This window comes from Puma concolor, chromosome B1, assembly GCF_028749965.1.
Source record: "Puma concolor isolate L17-30 chromosome B1, mPumCon1.1.hap2, whole genome shotgun sequence".
Lineage (NCBI taxonomy): Eukaryota > Metazoa > Chordata > Mammalia > Carnivora > Felidae > Puma > Puma concolor.
In genome coordinates, this window is record NC_141670.1 from 116,283,960 (window position 1) to 116,311,514 (window position 27,555).

Genomic DNA, 27,555 nt, shown 5'->3' on the forward strand with positions numbered 1-27,555 from the left:
TTAAACTTAACAACAAACCCTACACCTTATATGCTCTGTAATTTCCCATTGTTAGATTCGATTTCTCATGTTTTGAATTTAGAGAATTTAAAAAAATTAAACTACTTGTTTGTAGATATGATCTTCAGCATGTCCTGATTCTTTCATAGCCTTGCTCTCTGAAATAGTAGCCACTAACATCTTTCCATACAACCAACTTAAGTTCACAAATGATTTTAAAATAGTTGAAATGTGGTTAATTTAACAACCCTAACAAACACCGTCTTGCACAGGATATAACTGCATTTACAGCATTTTCCTAAATATTCTCAAATTTTGTTAGGTTAACAACTCTGTGTTGCACATAGGAAGTGTTACGGGCTGAACTGTGTTCCCTCAGAATTCATATGTTGAAATCCTAAACTCCAGCCCCTCAGAATGTGACTGTATTTGAAACAGGGTTTTTACAGAGGCAATGAAGATAAAATAAGGTCATATGAGTGGACCCTAATCCACTAAGACTGGTGTCCTTTGCTAAGAGATTAGGACACAGACACAGGAGGAAGACCACGTGAAAACATGGAGAGAAGATGAGTACCTGAAGTCAAGAAGAGAGGCCTCAGAAGGGACCAATCCTGCTAACACCTTGATCTTGGACTTGTAGCCTCTAGAAGTATGAGACAATATGTTTCTGTGGTTTACATACCCAGTGTGTAGCTCTTTGTTTTGGCAGCCCTCACAACCTAATACAGGAAGCTATATTGTTCACAATACCATGGGTAAACTTTTTAAAAGTTTATTTATTTTGAGAGAGAGCGAGTGTGGGGGAGGAGGGGCAGAGAGAGAGGGAGAGAGAGAATCAGAACTGGCCTCCTCACACTGTCAACATGGAGCCGATGTGGGGCTCGATCTCCCAAACCTTGAGATCATGACCTGAGTTGAAATCAAGAGCCCACCGCTTAACTGACTGAGCCACTCAGGTGCCCCAGATAAACTTTTTTTTTTTTTTAAGATTTTATTTTTAAGTAATTTCTACACCCAATGTGGGGCTCTAACTTACAACCCTGAGATCAACAGCTGCATGCTTTACTGACTGAGTCAGCCAGGAGCACTTGGATAAACTATTTTATTTCATTTTTCTAATGCTTATTTTTGAGGGAGAGAGAGAGACAGCTCGAGCAGGGGAGGGGCAGAGAGGGAGAGAAACACAGAATCCAATGCAGGCCCCAGGCTCCAAGCTGTCAGGACAGAGTCCGATGCAGGGCTCAAACTCACGAACCGTGAGATCATGACCTGAGCCGGCCACGTCAGACGCTCAACCAACCGAGCCACCCAGGCGACCCTGGATAAACTATTTTAAATATCGAAACCACATAGCTCATCCAGTGCTTCTTAGGGATAAATTTCTCCAAATCATATTCAGGGCTTTGCTGCCAGGGAAAGGAATCGTTTCTGCTCCATTCGTTAAATAGGTGAATAAAATAATAATCAGTCGCAGTAAAGGAAAAGAATACTAGAAGATATTTGGGGTAGGGACAGAGCGGGAAGGAAGACAAGAAGAGTGTTAAGGGGAAAAGAAATCATTTTTTTATTGAATCCCCAAAGATAATTTTAAACCAGTCACTTTCCCACTGAAATTCTTCTTGTTATACATGAATTTTGGCCAGAAGTGTTGGTGACAGTGTATCTAAAATATCTAAGTACTTACTATTTTGTTATCAAGAGTGGTGTTAAATTACTCTATTTGTAAAACCGCAGTTGCCCAGCTGGTTTGTAATTCCCTGGGAAGTAAATGCTACACCTTACACCCATCCCGAGTCAGTGAGCATGAACAGAGAGAGCTCATGGTTTAAGAAAAGGTTGCAAACTGCTAATGAAAAGACAAAGTAGCAATGCTATTTATACTATTTAGTTGCACAAATCCACATGGCACTATACATAGAAGACACCCAAATGGATATATATGAAGTAAATCATAAAAATTAACCACTTTGTTTCCGTTAGGTTTCTGTGAGTCTCTACACCCATTTGAGTGTCTTCTATTGTATAGTGTTAATGGACTTCTTTATGTACTTTGTGAACATCTATATGCTCTGCATGAAATTGGGATAATAAATGTACCTACCGGAAGCATAAGAATTAGATGAAATAATTGGCACAATGTCTAGCATTTAGTTAAAACTTGATAAGTATAAGCTATACTTGTAAGAATTATCATCAGGACCCTGATGCTTTAAACTGTATAGGCTGGGACTGTTACTGCCCTTTTATCACCCTTTACAGCATTTACTACCCTTTTCAAAATTGGATTGTGAGACTGGACAGAATAGTAACTTGTTTTCTGTATTCAGCCTTTATGCCTTGTGTGAATAAATAAACGTGCGAATCTTCTATGTAGCCCACTTCATTCCTCTCCTGTTGCACGTATGTACTCTGATTTTCCTGCAGAGGGATAAAGCAGGGGAGGTCCTTGAAAAACCTCAATATCAGTGAAAGGCAGAATCTCAAAAGTAACAAAATCCAGTCCCCCAAACTTCTTTTTGTTTGGATAAACTGGTCCCAGGACTGGAACAAATTTTTTTTGTTTAATGCCAGACCTGGAAATTGTCAGATGTCCTTCAACAAAAGAGAGGAAGAGAAAAACTATGGGGTATTTTTGAAAGACTACTATTCAGCAATAAAAAAGGAATAAGTTGGGGCTCCTGGGTGGCTTGGTTGGTTGAGCATCCCATTCTTGGTTTTGACTCAAGTCATGATCCCAGGGTTGTGGGATCGAGCTCCGCATTGGGCTCTGCACTGAGTATGGAGCCTGTTTGGGATATTCTCTCTCTCTCTCTCTCTCTCTCTTTCTTTCTTTCATTCTTTCTCTCTCTCTGCCTCTCCCTCCCTCAAATTAAAAAAAAAGAATAAGTTATGATACACCCACAAGAGTTCTCAAAAACCATTATGAAAAAGCCAGACACGATAGTGTGTCAGTAGCATGCTATGAAGGTGTACACACGAGTTGTGTCTTTTCACAATGTCAGTTTTATTCTATCATAAAGCAAGATTAACATAATTATAAAGCAGGTACAGGGTTCCAAACTCAATGACATTTTGCCGTGTGATTAACTTGGCTTCTTACGCAGTACACAGAGAACAGCCAACAGAAGGATGTAGGAAGTTAAGGAACCAAATGCAAAGTCAGTCTGTGCGCGTACAGTTGAGATAAGGCTTCAGTTTATCCGGGTCAGCTTGTGGCACTTACTGCTTATTCTGTTCAAACTGTCAAGGAGCTCAGTTCTGTTTGGAGATCAATCTGGCAGAGCCTTGGGAGGCAGCTGCCTTGTTCAAGTGATCAGTCATAGAGGGGTCATGTCTGAAATCCTTCCCTTTATAAAGGGATTTAATCAGTCTTGGGGCCCTGCAGACCTCCAATGCTTCTGCTTGTTATCAGTTCTAGGGTGTCAGCTGATGCTGTTCGTGGTGATATCTTATAGCTGTAGTACCCTTAATTGCTTGTGTCATTGCTTGACACAGGCCCCTCCTTGACATGAGTGACTCCATCTTGTTCTCTACAGAATGAGTGCTGAATAGTTGCATTTATACGAAGTTTTAGAGCAGGCATAACTAAGCCATGGTGAAGAAATCAGACCAGGGGTTGGATTGACTGAGAAGGGACATGAGAAATTTTTCTGGGGTGATGGGAATGTTCTATATCTTGATCGGAGTGTTGGTTACTTGCGTGCATGTCTTTGTCAAAACCGAACTGTGTATTTCACTGTAGGTAAATTATATCTCAGTAGGACACGTTTTTTAAAAAAATCCAGTATCTTGGGAGAAAAAGACATGGTGAAGTAAGAAGACTTAGCTACAACTGTGAATGCTAGCAGTAACAGCTACATGATACATTGTTGGTATAGCAGCGAACAGTGATGTAGTACGTAAATAAAGAGGAATAGAAGAGGGGCGCCTGGGTGGCTCAGTTGGTTAAGTGTCTGACTTTGGCTGTGGTCATGATCTTGTAGTTCCTGAGTTCTAGCCCTGTGTGGGGCTCTGTGCTGACAGCTCAGAGCCTGGAGCCTGCTTTGGATTCTGTGTCTCCCTCTCTCTCCCACCTTCCCCTGCTCACACTCTCTCTCTCAAGAATAAATAAACATTTTAAAAAAAGAGAGAGGAATAGAAGAAAAAGTGTTAAAGAGTGACATTCTTCTTAAAAATTAAATGTTCTCTCACTTCAGTTAGCTTGATTATAATCGTTAAGGATTCCTGATGTTTGTTTTTTGTAGGCTGATGAATTGCTCAGATCCCTGTTGTTCTTTTCTTCTCCCTCATTTCCTTCCATTTATTATGCAGAAGTCACTGTGGAAATCATGTGAGAGCTCTGCCCAAACATAAGTGGCTTGCCGTGGACAAGTTGTTAACCTTCTGACTCGTGTTTTCTTCTTGTGGTAAAACAAGGCGTCTAAAGGTTCCCCCAGTCCCTGACATTCACCCTCGCAATCAGATTGTCGGGACTTTGAACTTGGCCCATAACAACATGTTTAGTCAATTAAATCTGAAAAAATAAAGTGTATTTACAAAGTAAATAAGCCAGTTACCTCAACAAAACTGTGTTGTCACTTCCTGCTGCAGGTAGCATGCTTGGTCCTTAGCCTGATAACGAAGCTTCATCTCTAATGCAGAATATGTTGTAGGAAGGACATTGAAAGTTGACTCCTCCAGGACATCTGGTTGGCTCAGTCAGAAAAGCATGTGACTCTTGATGTTGGGGTCATGAGTTTGAGCCCCACGATGGGTGTAGAGATTACTTAAATAAAAGCTTTTTTAAAAAGTTACCTATTCCTTCCTTTAGGCAAGAACATACAGTAAACCAGATATTTAGAAGTCAGTCTTTTATTCTGATTTAAAAAATTTTTGATGTTTATTCATTATTTTTGAGAGAGAGAGAGCAGGGGAGGGGCAGAGAGAGAGGGAGACACAGAATCCAAAGAAGGCTCCAGGCTCTGAACTGTCAGCGCAGAGCCGGATGCAGGGCTTGAACCCACAGACCATGAGATCGTGAACTGAGCTGAAGTCAGACACTTAACCAACTGAGCCACCCAGGTGCCCCTATTCTGATTTTAAAAAGAGTAATACACAAGGTTTTGTAGAAAATTTGAAAATGCAGGAAACTGTTAAGGAGGAAATAATCACCTTTTAATTTTTTCAGCTTAGGTAATTTGTAACATTTCTATGTGATTTTTTTCCAGTCTCCCCCCCCCCCATATATCTGTGATATTTTAAATCCTTATAAATATTTCTATTTACAATATTCACATATTTAATAAACATGTAAACAAATATATATCATTAACATTTCCATGTTGTTTTCCTACAAATAACTTTGGATTACTCTATTTTAGTCCAGGGGTTCAGCAGCATTTTCCTGTAAAGGACCAAATAGTACATTTTTTGGGCTTTGCAGGCTATATGGTCTCTGTCACAGCTATACTACTCTGCCCCGGGAGCAGGAAAGCAGCCATAGACGATATGTGGATGAATGGGCATGGCTATATTTCAATAAAACTTTTCCCATTTAAAAACACACACACACACACACAGCAGCTGGGCTTAACCTGAAGGCCCTTATTTGCTGATCTCTAGATTAAAAAGAAATCCATTGTTTAGGAATATTTTGAAATTTATCTGACCAACACCCTATTGTCAACACATAGGGGACATCAGGGGTTTTTTGTTTGTTTTTTGTTTTTTGCCATTATGAACAAAACTGATATATACACCTTTATTTCAGTAGGGTAAATATCGAGAAATAGAATTGGTACTAAGGCTATTGCTACCTAAAACAAAATAACCTCCCCCCAACACACGTATATATTTTGTCTTTCTCCTCTCAGAGATAACCTCTGTTAAGAGAAATATATCCTTTCAGATTTTTTATATGCTTACATAGACTCCCCCTGTTCCATAATTGGCATCATACTAACTCTTTTCACTAACGTGCTCTCTTCACATGCTGGTGTATTTTGAGGATCTTGCCACGTCAGTGAGTATCGATCTGCCTTATTCTTCTTAAACAGCTGTTTGGTATTTTATTAAATGGATTTATTCTCTCAGTAAATATTTATTGAGCACTGAGTGTCATGCATTGTTCTCAGCACTGAGAACACTGTGTGACCAAAACAAAGTGCTTGCCCTTCAAGGAGCTTACTTTCTAGTGGAAGGAAGACAGATAAAAGATGAACAAATGTACAGTGTCTGTGGGTGACAAATACCATGGAGGAGATAAAGCACTGGGATTGCTATCTTTTAATTTTTTTTTTTCAACGTTTATTTATTTTTGGGACAGAGAGAGACAGAGCATGAACGGGGGAGGGGCAGAGAGAGAGGGAGACACAGAATCGGAAACAGGCTCCAGGCTCCGAGCCATCAGCCCAGAGCCTGACGCGGGGCTCGAACTCCCGGACCGCGAGATTGTGACCTGGCTGAAGTCGGACGCTTAACCGACTGCGCCACCCAGGCGCCCCTGGGATTGCTATCTTTGTGTGTGTGTGTGTGTGTGTGTGTGTGTGTGTGTGTATAAGTGGCTGGGGGCGAAGGGGGGCATTGTTATCTTATACAAGGTATTCAGGGAAACCTCTTTTGAATAGATAGCTGATCACCTGCTAGAAGGGTGTAGGTACCTGGGGAAGAGCATGCCAGACAGAAGAAAGGGCGAGTGCAAAGGCTCTGAAGGTAAAGTATGCTGGGGGGTTTCCAGGAACAAGAGGCCATAGGGCCAGAGTGAAGAAGGTAGGGTGGAGAGTAGAAAGAGATAACATCAAAGAGGTAGACTTGTAGGGCATTGTAGAGATTTTGGCTTTTACTCTGAGTGAAATGGTCAACCACGGAAGTGCTTTTGAGAAGGAATACCATCATCTGGCTTAGGCTGCTCTGTAAAGGACCAGAAAGCAAGACCATTAAGAATTCAATATATTGGGGCGCCTGGGTGGCGCAGTCGGTTAAGCGTCCGACTTCAGCCAGGTCACGATCTCGCGGTCCGGGAGTTCGAGCCCCGCGTCAGGCTCTGGGCTGATGGCTCAGAGCCTGGAGCCTGTTTCCGATTCTGTGTCTGCCTCTCTCTCTGCCCCTCCCCCGTTCATGCTCTGCCTCTCTCTGTCCCAAAAATAAATAAACGTTGAAAAAAAAAAAAAAAAAAGAATTCAATATAGAATATGTCACACTTTACTGGCCAAATCCTTTGTTAATGAACACTGAGGTTATTTCCAGTTTCTTTCCATTAAAAATGGTGGTGGAATAAATATCAGAGGGGATTGTTTCTTATTTATTGTGGTAAGATTTACATAAAGTTTACCATTGTAATAATTTTAAAGCATATTTTTCAGTGGCATTAAGTACATTCACAATGTTGTGTAATTACCGCTGCTGTCTACTTCCGGGACTTCACCATTCCAAATGGAAACCCTGTGCCCATTAAATAATAACTTTCCATCTCCCCTCGCCCCTACTAACTTCTCTACTTTCCTTCTGAATTGCCTATTCAAGGTATGTCATGTAAGTGGAATCATACAATATTTGTCCTTTTGTGCCTGGCTTATTTCACTTAGCATAATGTTTTCAAGGTTCATCCACATTGTATATCAAAATATCCTTCCTTTTTATGGCTGAATAATGTTCCATTGAGTGTATATACTACATTTCCTTTATCAATTCATCCATTGATGGACATTTGGGTCGTTTCCACTTTGCACTATTGGGAATAATGCTGCTATGAACATGAGAGTACAGGTATCTGTTGAGCCCCTGCTTTCAATTATTTTGGGTACATATCTAGGGGTGGAATTGCCGAATCATATAGCAACTTTATATGAGGAATCACCAATTTTTTGAGGAATCACCAAACTGTTTTCTACAGAGGCTGTGCCATTTTACATCCCTGTAATACTAGCAGTGACAAGGGTCCCAATTTCTCTACATCCTCATCAACAATTGTTATTTTCTTTTGTTCTTTTTCTTTTCATAATAACCATCTTTTTTTTCCCCCATAACAGCCACCCTAGTGGGTATAAAGTGGTACCTTGTGGTTTTGATTTACATTTTTGTAAAATTTTTTAATGTTTATTTATTTTTGAGACAGAGAGAGAGAGACAGAGCATGAGTGGGGGAGGGGCAGAGAGAGAGAGGGACACACAGAATTTGAAACAGGCTCCAGGCTCTGAGCTGTCAGCACAGAGCCTGATGTGGGGCTCGAACTCACAGACTGTGAGATCATGACCCGAGCTGAAGCTGGATGCTCAACCGACTGAGCCACCCAGGCACCCCTGATTTACATTTTTCTGATGACTGATACTGTTTTTTTTTTTTTTTTCTGTGCTTATTGGGCATTTGTATATATTCTTTAGAAAACTGTCTATTCAAATCCTTTGCCTACTTGTGAATCAGAATGTTTGTTGTTGAGTTGTAGTTTTTTAAAAAAATTCTTCTTGGGGCCCCTGGGCTGCTTTGTCTTCCTCTCTGGAAGGTTTGCCTTCCTCTCTGTTTTTATCTTATTATTTTATTTTTCCTTTCCTTCCCCTATGTTCATGTTCTGTATCTTTTTTTAAAATGTTTTTTTTTTTTTCAACGTTTATTTATTTTTGGGACAGAGAGAGACAGAGCATGAACGGGGAAGGGGCAGAGAGAGAGGGAGACACAGAATCGGAAACAGGCTCCAGGCTTGAGCCATCAGCCCAGAGCCTGACGGCCTGACGCGGGGCTCGAACTCCCGGACCGCGAGATCGTGACCTGGCTGAAGTCGGACGCTTAACCGACTGCGCCACCCAGGCGCCCCTCATGTTCTGTATCTTAAATTCCGCAGTTGAGTGAAGTCATATGGTATTTTTCTGTCCCTAACTTATTTCACTTAGCATAATACACTCTAGTTCCATCCATGCCATTGCAAATGTCAAGATTTCATTCTTTTTGATGGTTAATATTCCTGTGTGTGTGTGTGTGTGTGTGTATACATATTACATCTCATTTATCCATTCATCAGTTGATGGACATTTGGGCACTTTGCATAATTTGTCTATTGTTGATAGTGCTGCTATAAAAATTGGGGTGCATGTGCCCCGTTGAGTATTTTTGCATCCTTTGGATAAATATCTAGTAGTGCAATTGCTGAGTTGTAGAGCAGCTCTATTTTTAACTTTTTGAGGAACCTCCATACTGTTTTCCAGAGTGGCTGCACCAGTTTGTATTCCCACCAACACTGTAAGACAGTTCCCCTTTCTCCACATCCTCGCCAACACCTGTTGTTTCCTGTATTGTTAATTTTGGCCATTCTGCAGTTGTGAGGTGGTATCTCATTGGGTTTTGATTTGTATTTCCCCGATGATGAGTGATGTTAAACACTTTTCATGTATGTTAGCCATTTGTATGTCTTCTTTGGAGAAATGTCTGTTCATGTCTTTTGCCCATTTCTTAACTGGATTATTTACTTACTGGGTGTTGAGTTTGATAAGTTCTTTAGATTTTGGATACTAGCCCTGTATCCAATATGTTATTTGCAAATATCTTCTCCCATTCCATAGGTTGCCTTTTAGTTTTTTTGATTGTTTCCTTTGCTGTGTAGAAGGTTGTTATCTTGATTAAGTTCCAATAGTTCATTTTTGCTTTTGTTTCCCCTGCCTCCAGAGATGTGTCTAGTAAGAAGTTGCTCTGGCCAAGGTCAAAGAGGTTGCTGCCTATGTTCTCCTCTAGGATTGGATAGTTTCCAGTCTCACATATAGGTCTTTCATCCATTTTGAATTTATTTTTGTGTCTGATGTAAGAAAGTGGTCCAGTATCATTCTTCTGCATGTCACTGTCCAGTTTTCCCAACATCATTTGTTGAAAAGACCGTCTTTTTTCCATTGGATATTTCTTCCTGCTTTGTTGAAGGTTAGTTGACCAGAGTTGTAGTTCTTTATACATTCTGGACTAATCTCTTATCAGGTATATGATTTGCAAATATTTTCTCCCATTTTGTTATTGTCTTTTTACTCTCTTATCATTTGCACAAGGTTTTTAATTCTGAGTAAGTCTAGTTTATCTATTTTTTTTAAATTTCCTGTGCTTTTGGTGTCATGCATGATTAGGCAATCATATCAAGAAATGATTGCCTACTCCAGGGTCATGAAGATTTTCACCTTTTTTCCTCTAAGAGTGTTTTGTTTTAGTCTTAGCTCTTAAATTTAGGTCTTTGATCCATTTTTTGAGTTAATTTTTGTATGTAGTTTAAAACATCAACTTCATTCTCTTGCATGTGGATAACCAGTTTTCCCAGCACTATTTTGAAAACCCTATCCTCTCCCTCATTGATTGGTATTGGCACATTTGTTGAAAATCAATTAGCCTTGGGGTGCCTGGGTGGCTAGGTCAGTTATGTGTCAAACTTTGGCTCAGGTCATGATCTCATGGTTTGTGGGTTCACGCCCCGCATTGGGCTCTGGGCTGACAGCTTGCCTGGAGCCTGCTTCGGATTCTGTGCGTCCCCCTCTCTCTGCCCCTCCCCCACTTGCACTCTGTCTCTCTCTCAAAAATAAATATTTAAATAAGAAAAAAAAAGACAATCAATTGACCATATATGTGAGGTTTTATTTCTGGTTTCTATTCCATTCTATTGGTTGGCGTATATGTTCATCTTTATGCCCGTATCATATTGACTACTGTATCTTTATAGTCTTTTGAAATCAGAAAGTGTGAGATCTCCAACTATTTCTTCTTTTTGAAAGTTGTTTTGGCTACTTTGGCAAATTTGGTTACATTGGCAATTTTGCTATTGTTTTCATCCTTTGAAATTCCATACAAACTTTTGGATTGATTTTTCTATTTCTGTAAAAAACACCAGTGAAATTTTATAAGGATTGCATTGGATTTTAAATTTTTTTTTTTTTCAACGTTTATTTATTTTTGGGACAGAGAGAGACAGAGCATGAACAGGGGAGGGGCAGAGAGAGAGAGGGAGACACAGAATCGGAAACAGGCTCCAGGCTCTGAGCCATCAGCCCAGAGCCCGACGCGGGGCTCGAACTCACGGACCGCGAGATCGCGACCTGGCTGAAGTCGGACGCTCAACCGACTGCGCCACCCAGGCGCCCCAAGCATTGGATTTTTAAATTGCTCCGAGTAGTATTGTCACTTAACAAAATAAATCTTCTGATCCATGAACATGGGATGTCTTCCCATTTATTCAGTACTTTTTAGTATAGAAGTTTTTCATATCCCTGGCTAAATTTATTCATATTTTACTCTTTTTTATGCTATTGTAAATGGAACTGTTTTCTTAATTTCCTTTTCAGATTGTTAAAATATAGAAATGGAACTGATTTTTGTGTTGATTTTGTATCCTGCAACTTTGCTGAATTCATTTATTAGATCCAATAGTCTTTTCATGTTTACTTAATTCAAGACAGGAGACAATAAGCTAAACCAGACTATGGCTGGTTCTAGTAATATGGGAGGCACTCATTTAGCATTTCAAAGAAGGGGACTCAATTAGGAGCTGAGGTCCATTCCTAGGCAATTCCTGCATCTCCAAAAAGAGAGAGTTCCTAGGAAAAAGCTATTTCCTCCTTCCCAAGGTCTATAATATGTGTAAGACAGTACAAAATGCAACAGAATCTTTGTTCCCAAATAGCTATTTATTCCGCTCCTGTATATCTTCTAAGTATTGGCATTTGTGTGAATTTGTCTCACCTAAGTAGGTAATGCCTGACATATGGTATATATGATTTATACATCTTTTTAGAAAGGTCTGTACATGAAGTCTAGAAGTTGTTGCAAAACTAATTTTCCTCGAGTTTCTTATCAAGTCTTTTATTGAGTCACTCCTCTCTAATGTCCTTCTGACTTCACCTTCCATTTATGCCTGGCCCTCTGGAGTGTCCTGGATTTTTCGTCTTGACCTTCAACATGAGCGTTCAATTAAATGGCTCCCCCCAGTTTTCTCCCCACTGCGTTTGGGTCTTGCAGTTCCAGGATAATTGAGAAGATGAAGGAAAATAATCATTCCTAGTCGAAGCTCAGAATCAAATATGTAAAAGACAAATCTCTCTTTTGGTTGATTGCATTTAAAAAAAATTTCCAGACCTGTTTTTTTTTTTTTTTTTTTAAGTTTTTAATTCCAGGTAGTTTAACATAGTGTCATATTAGTTTCAGGTATACAATATAGTGATTCAATTCCATACATCACCCAGTGCTCATCCCAAATGCATTCCATAATCCCCCACCATCTATTTATATCCATCCCCCCACCTCCTCCCCTCTGGCAACCATCAGTTTGCCTTCTATAATTAAGAATCTTTTTCTTGGTTTGTCTCTCTTTTTTCCCTTTGCTTGCTTGTTTTGTTTCTTAAATTCCACATGAGTGAAATCATATGGTATTTTTCTCTGACTTCTTTTGCTTAGCAAACTCTGTAGCTCCATTTATGTCATTGCAAATGGCAAGATTTCATTCTTTTTATGGCTAAATAATATTCCATTCACATACACATGCACATACCACATCTTCTTTATCCATTCATCAACTGATGGACACTTGGGCTGCTTCCATAATTTGGCTATTGTAAATAATGGTGCTATAAATATAGGAGTGCATGTATCCTTTTGAATTACTGTTCTTGTATTCTTTGGGTAAATACCCTGTACTGTGATTGCTGGATCATAGGGTAGTTCTATTTTTAATCTTTTGAGTAACCATACTGTTTTCCACAGTGGCTGTACCAATTTGCATTCCCACCAACAGTGCACAAAGGTCGGTTTTTCTCCACATCCTCACCAACATCTGTTGTTTCTTGTGTTGTTGGTTTTAGCCATTCTGACAGATGTGAGGTTTTATTTCATTGTCATTTTGATTTGCATTTCCCTGATGGTGAGTGGTGATGAACATCTTTTCATGTGTCTGTTGGCCATTTGGATGTCTTATTTGGAGAAATGTCTGTTCATGTCTTTTGTCCATTTTTAGTATTGAGTTGCATAAGTTCTTTATATATTTTGGATACTACCTACCCTTTCTTGGATATGTCATTTGCAAATATCTTCTCCCGTTCTGTAGGTTGTCTTGTAGTTTTCTTGATTGTTTTCTTTGCTATGCAGAATTTTTTTTTATTTTGATGAAGTCCCAATAGTTTATTTTTGCTTTTGTTTCCCTTGCCTCAGTAGATACATCTAGAAAAAAAGTTGCTATGGCTGATGTCAAAAAGGTTACTGCCTGTGTTCATTTCTAGAATTTTTATGGTTTCAGGTCTCACATTTAGGTCTTTAACCCATTTTGAATTTGTTTTTGTGAATAGCGTAAGAAAGTGGTCTAGTTTCCTTCTTTTGCATGTTGCTGTCCAGTTGTCCCAACACCATTTGTTGAACTAATAGTCTTAGTGTGTGTGTGTAATCTTTAGAGTTTTCTACATATAAGGCCATATCATTGGTAAACAGAATTAATTTTACTTCTTTTTTCTTGCCTAACTGTTCTGGCTAGGATAGAAACTCTAATACTGCTATTGACTAGGAGTGGCAAGGCTGGGCATCTTTGTCTTCTTTCTGATCTTAGAGGAGAAACACTGAATATGCTGTTAGTTGTGGGGTTTTCACATAGGACCTTTATTATGTTGAGGTAATGTCCTTTCATTCCTAGTTTGTTGAGTGTTTTTATCATGAACAGGTGTTGAATTTTTGTCAAATGCTTTTTCTGTATCAATGGAAACAAGTTTTTTTCTCCTTCATTCTGTTGATTTTCAGGTTAAACCACTCTTGCATTCCAGGAATGAATCTCACTTGGTTATGGTATATAACCCTTTTAATATGCTGCAAAATCCAGTTTTGCTAGTATTTTGTTGGGGATTTTTGTATGAGTATTCATAAAGGATGTTGGTCTGAAGGGTTTTTTTCCTTGTAGTGTTTTGGTCTGGATTTGGTGTCAGAGTCATCCTGATCTCATAGAATAAGTTAGGAAGTGTTGTTCCCTTCTCTTCAATTTGCTGGAAGATCTTGAGAAAGACTGGTGTTAATTCTTCTTTGAATATCTGGTAGAATTCACCAGGGAAGTCATCTGGTCCAGGGCTTTTCTTTGTTGGGAGGTTTTTGATTACTAATTCAGTCTCCTTCTTAGTTATAGATCTATTCAGATATTCTGTGTCTTCCTGATTCAGTACTGGTTGTGTTTATGTTTTTGGAAATTTGTCCATTTCATATAGATTATCCAATTTGCAATTACTCACAGTACTCTAATTTTTATTTCTGTAAAATCACTAGTAATGTCCCCACTTTCATTCTGATTTTAGTAATTTGAGTCTTCTCACTCTGTTTCTTAGTCATTCCAGCTAAAGGTTTATCAATTCTGTTGCTCTTTTCAAAGAACTTTTGGTTCCATTGATTTCTGTTTTTCTCTTCCCGTCTCACTTTTTATCTCTTTCCATTTGCTAGCTTTGAATTTAGTTTGTTATTCTCTTTATAGTTCCTTGTGGTCTACAGTTAGGTTATTGATTTGAGATCTTTCTTCTCTTATAATGTATGCATTTACAGCTATAAATTTCCCTCTAAACTGTCACTGTATCCCATAAATTTTGGTAGACTATATTTTTATTGTCATTTGTCTTCAGGTATTTTCAAATTTTCCTTGTATTTCTTATTTGACCCATTGGTTGAGAATGTGTTGGTTGGTTTCCATATATTTATGAATTTTTATGTTTGAGTAATTTCATTTTAAATAGCTCTGGCAGCAGATTTCTCATCATTTCTCCTGGGAAGGCTCTTGTATAACAAAACAACCTTTAACGACTTTTGCTGATTTTCAGTTTAATTCCCTTCAATATAACTTAATCTCCAGGCTGTTTGGGATATATATAGGCAGGTCATGTAAAAGTCAGCTTACTAGATTAATGGTGAAATCTAGTAACTTCATTGGCAGTACAACATTGTACCAAACATATGATCCCACGGGGATGACCCAGTTGTAGCTACTTATGACTAGGATAAAATGATCACTCTCAATCTCATGGTCAGGGGCAGCAGGGCCAGTGTGAACCATAGATTATTTTATTGAATTATTTTATTAGAAAAAAAAATTCCACCTAGCAATTTCATCACTCACTTTTCTGGATATTTCTGGAGAGATAGAAAAAACAACTCATGTGCCTGATTAATGCACAAAATGTGAAGAAGGCAGGCAGGGTGCCCTTTGGAAACAAGCTTAAACACCTGACATGTTCACGTTTAAATCCAAAAGCTTGTACAACACGACAAGCATTTGTATCTTGTAATAAGTAGGAAATGTTTCATCTTTAAATTCTTACAACTTAAAAAACTCTCATATTCTTCACAATAAAATTAAAAATATTTAAAAATTCCATGAATTTATTTTCAGATTAGACATTATATATTAATGAGTCAAGTATCAAGTGCTTTACTGTATACATTATCTTCAATCCTCACGGTGACATTAGGAGGTAGGTTTCTTCACTCTTCTTTTTTAGAGGGGATATGATGATCCAGAAAGGTAAAATAACTTGCCCAAAGTTGTATGGCTGGAAAACAGTTGCCTTAGGAAACAAACATGGGGGTCAAGTCCAAAGATTTTCCACTTCAATCTTTATTTTTCAATCCATATTTTTGGCCAAAATATTACAAAAATACATATGATAGTACTGAAACATTTTCAGGTTAGAAACATTTGGTGGTTTGGTAAATGACCCTTTTATTTTAATAGCAAATTATTTGGTGGCATGAAGGGCAATTTCCTTTTCAATGAATCTTCATGAATTCTGTTAATAATCTGAATACACAAGAAGACATTTTAAAAAATTCATTCAACAAATATTTGCTGACTATCTTGTTTGTGATAAGAACTTTATTAGGTATTGAAATGAATACTAAGACTCCTTTCTTTCAAGGAACTTTAATTTGGTATAGAAATGAGATATATTAAAAAAAAGAAACCTTACAGCAGTGATTTTGGCAATTAGCTTGTATTGCATTTTAGGGAGAAATTAAAGGAAGGAAACATAAGATAAAGCTGAAGTTTCAGGCAGGCAAGATCTGAATATACATTAATAATTTTAGTGCTAGAGTCATGGTACCTAAAACACTCGTTAAGTGAATATCGTTAACACTTACTAAATGTGCATCTTCTAACAAAACTATTTTTCATTGAGTCCTTCCAACAGCTCTGAGAGAGAGACCTGGACTATTACTATTTTCATCCTACAGATAAACTGAGGCACAGAGGGTAAGCAACTTGTTTAACTTCTTCCACATACAGCCAGTTCTGGAAAAACAGATTTGAACCCAGGTGGCAGAGGGCCACCATATCATGCTGCCTTCTGTGAAAGGCAGGTGATATTCTGGGTGGGGGAGCACATTGCGTGGTAGGACTGAGCACTGCAGAGCAGAGGATGGGGATGACTGGAGGAGCAGCCAGACCAGTCAGAGGGCATTGTTTGTTGAAACAGTGTGGGAAAGTGCTACCCACGGACTGGGCTCACAGGATAGAAAAGCCACGGGACCCAAAACGCTTAAGGCCTTGTACTCTAAGCAGTGCATTTTGCTTTAAAAAGATAGGTTTATATATTTAAGAAACCCAGGTGCCACAGACTACATGTTCATGTCCCCCAAATCCTTATGTTGAAACCCTAACCCCAATAGGATGGTGGTAGAAGGTAAGGTCTTTGGGAGGTAATTCGGCTTAGAGGAGGTCATGAGAGTGGGGGCCCCACGATGGGATTAGTGTTGTTATAAGAAGAGGTGACAGAGACCGTGCTCTCTCTCCACACTCTCCCCCACTCCTAACATGTGGGGAAACCAGAAGAGGGACTTCACCAGAACCTGACCATGCTGGTACCCTAATCTTGGACTTCCCAACCTCCAGAACTGTCAGAAATAAATGTCTATGGTTTAAGGCACCTAGTTTACGGTATTTTGTTACAGCACCCCAAGCAGACTAAGACAACAGGGAAATAAATGTCTTTCTCCCAGTGCCAGATGTCAAACATTCCCTTCAAACACGGGCCAGGAAACTGGATGTAATACAAAACACGTTCAAAAGTGCCATCTCCTCGCAGCAAAGAGCTGTGTGCCCGGCGGTCTCAGGCGTGCTCTGGGGGTGTCTCCATACAGGTCCAGAGCCTCCCTGCCTTAAGCAGGTGTGCGATGGAAGGAGAGGAACGGAAGCAACAGGGTTTTGCCCCAATCACCACATCAATGGTCAAAATGTGGGTCAAAGACCCTTACACGGCTCACTCTCAAGTACTCCTCAACTTTCCTCTCAACAACACAACATCTGGTTGTCGAAATATTTCCAGAAGAGGCTTTTCTTCTTCTCCTGAATTGCTTGCTCACACATGGGTCTCCTGTCACACTGGTGCAACAGGAAAATTGCGGGTTTTCGCATTCCTGGGATTGGTATCGCCATGCTCCTTACCCCATATTTATCTCTGAGTTCCCTCGATTATAAAAGGAGTGTTGTGTCAAATACGAGTAAAAGCAATTAGTGGTGCCTGACACATGGTATAGCTAACCGGTAAGTAGTGGCTTCTTTCCTCTTTACCCAAAGAAATACATCATTTAAGGAACTTGGAAAAAGAGATGAATGTTTCAATTTAATGCTGAAGTAATTGCGCCCAGAAACTTGTCCAGAAGCAAGCACACATGTTGGCTTGGGCACATTTTTAGTACAGAGAACTTGCCAGTTGATGGCAGGACCAGCAATTCCTATGGCTTCACTTTGGTCCTTTGGGGAGCCTAACTCAACCCAGACTACAATGACTCCCAAGAACCCTGTTCCATTTCCTCAGACCTTTGCTGTCCTTTGAAAACAGGTCATCCTCTCTCTCCTCCTTTTGGCATTCCTTTGGGAGTAATTCCTGAGACAGTCACTTGTGGAGATATAGCCTTATGCACTTTGTTGTCCCCTGTGTTAACCTGTTTCAGACAGAAGTGCATAATAATGCGCTATCCTAGAAGTGACACTTGTAATGAGTTTGCTTTAGTCTAACAAATTTGTGAGCTCAAACACACTTGGGGATTCTTTTGCATTCAAGGCCATTTTGCACAAGAAGCATGAACTTTTGTCCCCTCCAAAATGTAGTGTGTTGCAAGTATAAGAAAAAGTAGTAGCATTTGACCAAAAAACAAAACAAAACAAACAAACAAAAAACCCAAACTGTTCAAGGATCAGTTTCCCTCTTAATAAAGTAACTGGCTGATAAAGTGATAAGGGAATAAACTCCCCCTCAAAACAAACAAACAAACAAACAAACAAACAAACAAACAAACAAACAACAAAATCTCTCACAAATGGTGATGGCGGCCACAGTAATTATGACAGGAAGACAGCAAAACAGAAAACAAAACTCAAGTTCCAGCTCTAACACTTACGAACTCTTTTTCATCTCACAAAATGGGGTCACCACATCTTTCCTTACCTACTTCACAGGGTTTTATGAAGATTAAAGAATGTATGTCAAGCATAAAAACTGTAAAATGCTATGCCTCCTTACAGGTGCCACACAGGAATTAAATATGCTTTACACAGACACAGAGTTGTCCGTAATCCATTCCTATTCTAACTTACATTAGTGAGTAATCCAGTATCCTGCTTCTGATAATCTTATCTATTAGAAGAAAAGGAAATGTTGGATGTCAAGGCCTACCGAGTATCACATCAATTCCTTGTGTAATGCATTCTAGATGAGGGTAGTCTTAGAACATATGCCCAGTGCAACCAGCAGACCACAGTGTTTCACGCAGGAGGATGGCATCATCAGTGAAATAAGCTTTCCATCCAAGGCTTGGGTGCACGTGGCAGAAAGACTATTCCGATCTGTACTCTATTGTGTCTGGAAAATCTAAAGAAAAAACCTGAACTACATCTGACAACTTAACCTTTGAACCATATTATCTTACTCCCCTTGCCCCACTCAACTGCTTTTACTAAATCTGTTCTGGGACGTCATGCCTTTATCTTTCATCAGGGGGTCCAAAACCAACTTATGGAATCAACGGTAGCAGTGACTGTTGAAGTCTGCTAGAGGACATCACCTCAGTGTCCCAATAGTGAAAGCATGAGGATGACATTTCTTTCAGGACTGAGTGACAGAAAGGACTGTTTTCTTTGACGAATTAATGATTCTGTCCCTTTGTGAACAATGTAAATCAGAATCATGGAGTGTGTAGCTGATTTTTTTACTTCCATAAATGACCTTATATTGTTCGGAATTATTTTTCACCTTAAATCCAAGGGCAGGGGAAAAATAACACATTCCAGTTTACTTACAGTTCTATTAATTGAAGGTTATCACCTTATTTTAATAATAGTGCTTGAAGAAAATAATCCTCTTGTGGTTTTAATAAGCACTTAAAACCAAACAAAAATTTAAAATCTTTACAGAAAATAATTTTTTTTAAACCAAAAGAAACAGTAATACTAATTTTCAAAAGACTGTTGATGTCACTGTGGTTTATTGGGTAAATACAAAGTGTAGGCTCTTGCTCTTTTTTTTTTTTTTTTTTTGCTATTTTTTTTTAAAGCAAAGCCAAGGAGATTAGAAACCAAGTACACATATCCTCTTTAAAATAGAAACATAAATTAGTTTTAACTAACAATTAGGCACTTAAAATGTAAATGTAAAATGGCATTTTTAGAAGTATAAACTATAGTTCCACTCCTAAATTCCTTCTGAAATGTCTTTTACAGACACAAAAGCACAAGCATGGAAAACATTTCTAAACGAAGATAATTTCCTCTTAAAAAAACAAAACAAAACAAAACTTGAATGCAAATCCCAAATGATAGATCAATGATTAAGGTACTGGTGGGTAGGAGAAAAGAGCTTCTGAAATTTACATGTTTGATTAAAATATAAGCATTTAATAAAACTATTACAATAGCATACAGTATATATCGTAATGAAAAATATGTCAGGAAAATAATGAATTCTAGACTTAAAATTTTACTTTACAACAAGGCACTTAACACATTGAAACAGTACAGTAAATTTCCGAAAGAATGCAATTGGCTACCTCTCAAATCTTGTAATAATATATCTTTTGTGAATATACTGTAACATAACCATACATTTTGCAGCATTAATCATTGCATAGGAGGTAAATTAAATAATGAATTCCAACTTGGCAACTAGATTAGCTTATGTTTACAGTTTCTTCTTTTTCTTTTAAAGGACAGTTTTAAATAATTCCATAATAAAGAGCTATTCTCACTCATGATTCATTTAGAACACAGTATAGTTAATGAGTAATAAAATAAATGAGAACTTATAAGGTGTATATCGGTATAAAAACTTATCTTTGGGTACCTTTGACATGATTTTCAGTGTTTAGGTACTGAAGTCAAGAGCACTTCTTAATAGAAGAAATATTTTTAGCAAGTAAGTCAAAGGAGTTAAATTATTGCAACACAATGACATTAAAAAAAATACCAGAAATCTTTATACATACAAATAGAAAAGCCTTCAACACATGGCATATTACTTATCATATGCTCATTTAAAACTTGTAAACTCATTTATTAAGAAATTCCTTCTCACACTTCCTACAGAAGTAAGTGTGTTAAGACCAGCTTAAATTTTTAATCGGTTTTACAGTGTAAAACAAAAAACAAATAATTAAAAAGAAATGTTCAAAATATTAAAGAAACAAGATGTGAACTTTTTAATTAAAACAGAAACTGCATGAGCTCTAGCATGTAAAAAATAATAATAAAAAATAAGAAAGCCAACCTGGTGTTTCAAAGTAAACAAAGTATATAGGTAGTTATAAAGGGAGACATTAATGATTGTGACAATGAGAGGTAAAATGGTGTTCAAATTTTCTTTGATCAAATGGATGAAAGATTAGAACTGCAACTCTCTGCGATCTAAGCACATTTTCCCTTGGGGAAAGGTTTAACATACCTTGAAGTTCCTTTTGCATGATGTTTTCAGATTATTGGCAAAAAATAAAACAAAACAAAAAACCAACCAACCAACTAACCAAATGCCTTTTAAAAACATGAAAATCTACTTTTAAAAAGTGGCAAGTTTGTGTTCCAAGTCATATAACATATTTCCACAAGGGGGCACTGGTATACAGTAAAGAACCTTACACAATGTCATCATTCCACCAGACCAGGGGCTTGGGCTCACTCAAAATAGCCTTCTTTCCTCAGCAAAGCTTGTTTCCTAAGATGCCAGTAAAATTAAATAACAAATTTAAAATTAGTTTGGGTGGAGCTGGGAACAATGCTTCATTTTCAGAGCTGTGGAGGAGCTAAAAAAAAAAAAAAAAAAAAAAAAAAATCGAACCTGAGAGGAATCCATTTCGACTTGAAAGAATTTAGAAAAAATATGGAGTAATTTACAGGAATGATATATTATAGATATTGTGCAGAAGGACCAAATTACAAGGAAAGCTTCAAACAGGAGCACTGGTTTACAAAAACAAAGATAATGGATAAGATCTTGTACTGTAATTAGCAAGGAAAAGGAGCTCCCAAAATTTATTGTTTCAAAAGCAGGATCATAATTGTTTAAGTTTTCTAAGTGGCATGTTAGGTTAAGCCTCAAGTTTGCTTTCCTACATGTAATGGAGTTTCACTGCTTTTCTTTTCCCATCTTGAAACTTTGGTTATTTGCCCTCCTTATTTTCAAACCTCATGCTTAGTGTCTACTAGACATCTATGAGACATACACGTAAAGAACATGTGAGCAATAGTGTCCACATGTGAGGTCAGAGAGGTTTTTAAAGTTCTTTAAAAGGTGATGTGTTTTTTTAAAACTGTATTACTTGACTAAAATGCAAGCTTTACTGTTTCAAGGGTCTCTGGCAATCCACACACCGTGATTTTTAAATCTTAAATACTTTTCCCTTTTTAATTTGCAGAAAATTAGGTTTTCCAACACACTGTTAAATAAGGCTCTCAGGTATATCAGGTTATGAATCAGATGCTCAAGGACTATTCCAATGTAAGGAGCATAAAACCCAGGCTTCAGTGTCACATGCTTTTGCTCATAATCAGGGAGCAGGAATTTAAACTCTGTGTTTTCAAGCACAACCCCTTATATATCACAAGTGTCAATATTTAATAAGAGAAAGTTATACAGAATTATGGCTAAGCACATCGGGGAAGCTACAGATATATTTCTTATCGGTTCATTTAATAACAAATACCTGAAAACTCCTTGCATTTCAAAGCCTGTCAAGGATATTTAGGATTTCAATTCTTGTTTTAAATGATCGGATGAAGAATGTCTTTCTTCCTCCCTTTGAATTCGACTACCTTTCCTTTAGTGATTCTTCTGTTACATTGAGAAAGAGCCATACTGAATACACAAACAGAATTTTAGCACCAAAAATAAGGACTCTTCTGAAAAATTTGTGCTGTGCTTCTCTCAAGCAATCTGAAGGTCAATTTTGTGTATCAAATCAAGGCAAACCAGTTTATAATGATAAATTTCGGGATATTTCTCATTCTTAAGTGGAGGGAAATTTTCACATTCGATATAAATGTAACTGCTCGCTCACTGGCGTCATTGGCCTCTCTGTCTTCTGACCTAGTGTTGATGATTTTGTAACCATAAATCTTTTTTTAAACTTACTAGAAGTTTTAAGAGATTAACTCGGACAGCATTGATCTGATCCGATTTTTAAAAATCCATCTTCTTTTTGCACCACCTCAAAGAACTTTAGAAACGATGATCCCCCTTTTACTGAGTAGCTGTAACTGTCTAACAGGCCGATCTCAACAGTAGGTTATAGTGCAGCACCGTGGTGTAAGTCCAGGATCAAAGTAAAATTACTCAATTGTGGCATATGTCCTTAGGACCAGTTTATAAGAAGCTGAGTCTCTTGCTAAAAGGCAAGGATACATTACACTTTTGGACTCCTCCTTGGTTTTTCCACAAAGTACAATGTAACTAGGAAGAAATCGTCTGCAGTGAAATGTGGCCAACTGCATTTTTGAGTTCCAACCAGCAGCTCTAAAACAGATCTCCCACAGGGTAGGACAGGACAGAAATGCAGCCTTGTTCCCCAAGTGGCATGACCATCCGCTCACACACCTATGTGTTTCTAGCCTGTGCTGGAGCAGCTGACTGCCCTAGGGATACCAGATGCGTATCTACCCGGCAGATAGCATATACATGTGTACTCAAGGACCACCTGTTTAGCAGAAACAGCTCCAGGCGTCCTGTATATCTGCCATACAGATTCTAAGGGGAAATATTTACACACACGTAAAATCTGTGAGATGTGTCAAATACTTCCATATTTACTTAGATCACCTTTCCTATATATATATATATATCTATATATATATCTATATATATCTATACACACACACACACACACACACACACACACACACACGTGCGCGTGTGTGTGTGTGTGTATGTATAAGTATCAGTTAAAAAAAGTAAAAGTGATACATAGTGCATGGGGTGGTAGCAGCAGTGCACATTCCCAGACCTGACCCTGACCTTCCCCATGACAAAGTGGAAACAAAGTTCACCTCCAGTTTACTCCTAACCATGGATCTCCCCCTCATTAATAAGCCTAATACTAAAACCACTCTCAACATTGGGTAATTCTATTTACACAGTAGCTGTATATATCCAGATAGTTTATTTAAAACATTAACAAATTCTTCTGACCTTGGAGAAAAAAAAAATCCTGAAAAATTCTGTAGAGGGCTTTAGTGGAGAAAGAATAAGGATAGGAATAGTATGTTCTTTGGCACCTCTTTAAGAAGCTCATTAGTAAAATCCCAGTGGGGGGGGCTTGTCACCAATGAATGAAGGGCTGCAGGAGAATATACCTTTCTCAGGATGAATCAGAAAAGCAGTCAAAGGGTAATACTTCGTTCATCTTTCTAATCATTTACACAAAATTTGGTCCACTTCTTCCTTTACCAGTCAGTTCTTCTAAAATAAAAACCCAAAACTATACCTTTGGTTACAGCGTTAACTCTTTTGGTGTAAGAGCTGATGCCTTTGTTTTGCTCCTCAGGTAGATTTCTCATTATCTTCACCGATTTTCTGAACCCGTGAATACTTTTTGCATGAGGATTTAAAGCAGCCAGGGGGCCAGGAGAGTGGCCACGAGAAGCAGCAAGGAATTGAGCCTTGTACGTTTTTCTCGAAAAAATAAAAGATGGGGAACCACCATGCTCGAGACAAGAAATTAGTCTGTGAAGAGACCTTCAAGTTCTGTAAAAAGGTAAAAAAAAAAAAAAAAAGGAAAATGAGACCAATTTTTCATGATTTGCATCCCATTTTTTTTTTCTTAATTAAATTGTCATTCATTGTACCATAACAGAGAAAGCAGCAGAATCAGGATCACAAGGCAATAATTGTCTTTGCACCTTTTCTCTGATTCTGACATGTTTCTGGTCCCAGCCCCCTTCCCCCCTTGCTCCAGCTCATGCAAATTCTTCTGCCTGCAGTCCCAGTAAGAGTGCAGATTCAGGAACGGATGTGAGAGTGGGCCAGGAGGAAGAGTTGTAAAGATGTGTGAGCAGGTGGATGTAGGCTGGAGGAAGATGGAAGAGTGCAGGGCAAGCTCGCAGGGTGGAACACATTTAAGAGGAAAGGTGAAGGTTTTGGTGGGGTGCTGTCAGTAGACATTTAGACGGAAGTATAAGGAAGGGGGAAATTAAAGTTCATAAAATGGGAAGTAGAACTAGAGACAAAATAACCCCAAAAGAGGCATCTATCAGTGGACACCACTAAACGAGAATTGATTTAGACCCTTTGGGAATGGCATATTTCAACTGCTCACAAATTACATGCATTGGACAATACGGCAAGACTATCCAAAGGTCAGTTAGACTACACAGATGCATGCTCTTTCCTTTTTTAAAATTTTTAAAAATGTTTTATTTATTTTTGAGAGAGACAGAGTGAGAGCAAGGGTGGGGGGGGTGGGCAGAGAAAGGGAGACACAGAATCCGAAGCAGGCTCCAGGCTCTGAGCTGTCAGCACAGACCCCAACATGGGGCGAGAACCCACAGACTGTGAGATCATGACCTGAGCTGAAGTCGGATGCTCAACCAACCGAGCCACCCAGGCGCCCCTGCAGACTCACTCTCCTACACCAAGCACACACACCTAGACTAGGAAAACACATAGAAGGGGAGGAGTCTTCCCATCTTGGGATGACAGGAAGAGAGCAGGGGTTAGGAAGGCTTCCCAGAAGACGTGGCATTTGAGCTAGCTCTTCGACACGAACAGGAGAAGAAGAAAAGGTCATCTGGGAATGGAAGGCACCAGCAACAAATAAGGAAGGGACGAGAAGGGAAGCCAGAGAGCACAGTATCACCGAAAGACGGACCAAATCTAGGAATTCATGGACTGCTTATTTTGTCTTTTTAAAATAGATTCTGTCTTTGCCTCAAAATTTCAGTTCTTTGAAGGCAGGGAGCATGTCTTACCTGGCTGCCCCATGACGCTTCTACAGAGAAGGTTCCTGCATTTTAATTTAGCATTTATAGTTCTTCAATTCTGGTATTGACTAGTTGAATTAGTAAAACACCATGCTCTATAATTATACAGCACTTTTATCCTTAAATGTCATTTATATTGGTGACATCATTTAAGAAGCAGTAATGGGTATACGTTTCAGTGAACTGACCCAGACCCCACAAGTGGGTGGCGACAGCAGCTATTCCCACTAAGCCACCTGAACCCCCGCTGCATGAAAAGGGGGCCACTGCATTTAAAGAAAAGAGAATCATCCCAGGATAATTTCACTGCTCTCACCTTTTCATTGGCCATTGAATGGTACCACCAAAACAGCCGTGTTGTAATATAATAAGCAATGATCACGTCGACAGTGTAGTGTTCATGTGCTACAAGAATGCAGATGATCCCGGCGGCACTCAGCAGCCAGCAGATTAAATGATACCACCAGAAGTGACGAGGCGAATCTAGACGGGAGGAAAAGTATAGAGTTAGTAAGATTCCCAGAGATGAATTTAATGATTACAGTCTATGTTAATGACCTTAAGTAGAATAATCTAAGGTCAGGAAGTCACTGGAAGAAGAAAACTGATTAACCCAAAATGAGTCACTGTGAACAGTCCGGGATTTGCTCAGGTACAAAGAGAGAAGGAGGGGACCACCGGGGGCAGCTCTCATAGGCATTCATCGGGGAACAGTCACTCCCTAGGTATTCTAGGCCTTGTCCGCTGCTAAGTTGTTCAATAAGGAAGAGAACAGAATTGTTTATCAGGTTGGTTGGAATTGGCTCATATTGGCTCACAGAAGAGATCCCACTGGAAAGAAAAGCAGTAGGGGTCAAAAGAAAGGGTAGTTGTCAATGAAAATGTAGGCAAAAGTAAGAAAGCAGGAGTAATTTCAGGTCTTACAGAAACATATTTTGATTTCTCCAGGGGGAGAAAAATGGCATTGTGGCCAACAGTATTTTGCTTCTCAGCAGTTTCATACTGTTATTGCTAATCGTGACTATGAAACACTCCTGATGTAAAGCTTAGGGTTCTGGCTCATTCACTTGTGGATTTTAACCTTCTCCTAGTGAGTCCAATAAAAAGGTCATTATATTGATTAGCTAGAGGAGAGAACCAGAGCACTCATCAGGTGAAATGCGATCATACACCCCACAGCCTGTGCACGCAAGTGATGAGGACACAGGCAGCAACCTCTGGTTCATCTCTAATAACTTTCCCTTTTTTCTTTTTCTTTAATAGCTGTGTCTTTTTTTTTTTTCTATTTTAAAGCCTTATTAACTCACAAAGTTAATAATCTAACAAATTTATTTCATATTTAACTGTGTTTACATTCATAGTGACATTTATTTCTAAGTACAGCACAATAGTAGAATGCCAAGAGAATCCATTTCCAGAAATCCAGATGAAATAAATACGAAATCAGGTATCATTCAAATGAAGAATATTTTTTGGTGAAATACCTGTTGCTCTTTTGGTTTCAAGTATAACAGGAAGTTTATAAACCTGTTTGCATTTGTTTTTGTTTTTTTTTTTTAGTTTTTTTTTCCACGTTTTTTTAAATTTAGTTTTGGGACAGAGAGAGACAGAGCATGAACGGGGGAGGGGCAGAGAGAGAGGGAGACACAGAATTGGAAACAGGCTCCAGGCTCCGAGCCATCAGCCCAGAGCCTGACGCGGGGCTCGAACTCACGGACCGCGAGATCGTGACCTGGCTGAAGTCAGACGCTTAACCGACTGCGCCACCCAGGCGCCCCAAACCTGTTTGCATTTGGAAGTCTGCTGTTTAATTTTTGCATGCACGCCTTATCGCTTCTCAGTTGGTTCATCCTGGCACAGACTTCTAGCAGACAATGGATAGACTCCTAGAATTTTAAAGCTGGAAGAAGCCTTACCCTTTACAGCCTGGTGGCCACATCCAGGCCCCATAACTGTTCCATTAGGTGGAGAGTACTCAAAAGTGAACCAACTCTTAGAAATCTGGAGATTTCACAAAATAGGCGTTCTGCAGAACCACAGACTCCATCCTTCTCTGAAGCTTCACAGCAGCTCAGTTCCCTTTGCTTATAAGGTCATCTGGTACTTATTACCTTAGAAGTTAAAAATGTTTGGGCAAACCAGAACAATTT

The 27,555-nt window shown here is 38.8% G+C and overlaps 1 protein-coding gene across 9 annotated transcripts in view; it reads right to left on the reverse strand.

Annotated features, from left to right (window-relative positions):
• Positions 1-19,406: 19,406 nt before the first annotated feature.
• Positions 19,407-27,555, reverse strand: part of SGMS2 (sphingomyelin synthase 2) — a 172,974-nt gene continuing 164,825 nt past the window's right edge. For all 9 annotated transcript variants that reach the window (XM_086704448.1, XM_086704443.1, XM_086704445.1 and 6 more), the window contains 2 exons: positions 25,722-25,888; positions 19,407-24,170 (listed from right to left, as the gene is read on the reverse strand). In XM_086704448.1, coding sequence (XP_086560574.1) covers positions 23,967-24,170; positions 25,722-25,888 — 371 coding nt within the window. In that variant the 3' untranslated portion in view covers positions 19,407-23,966. The remainder of the gene's footprint in view (positions 24,171-25,721; positions 25,889-27,555) is intronic.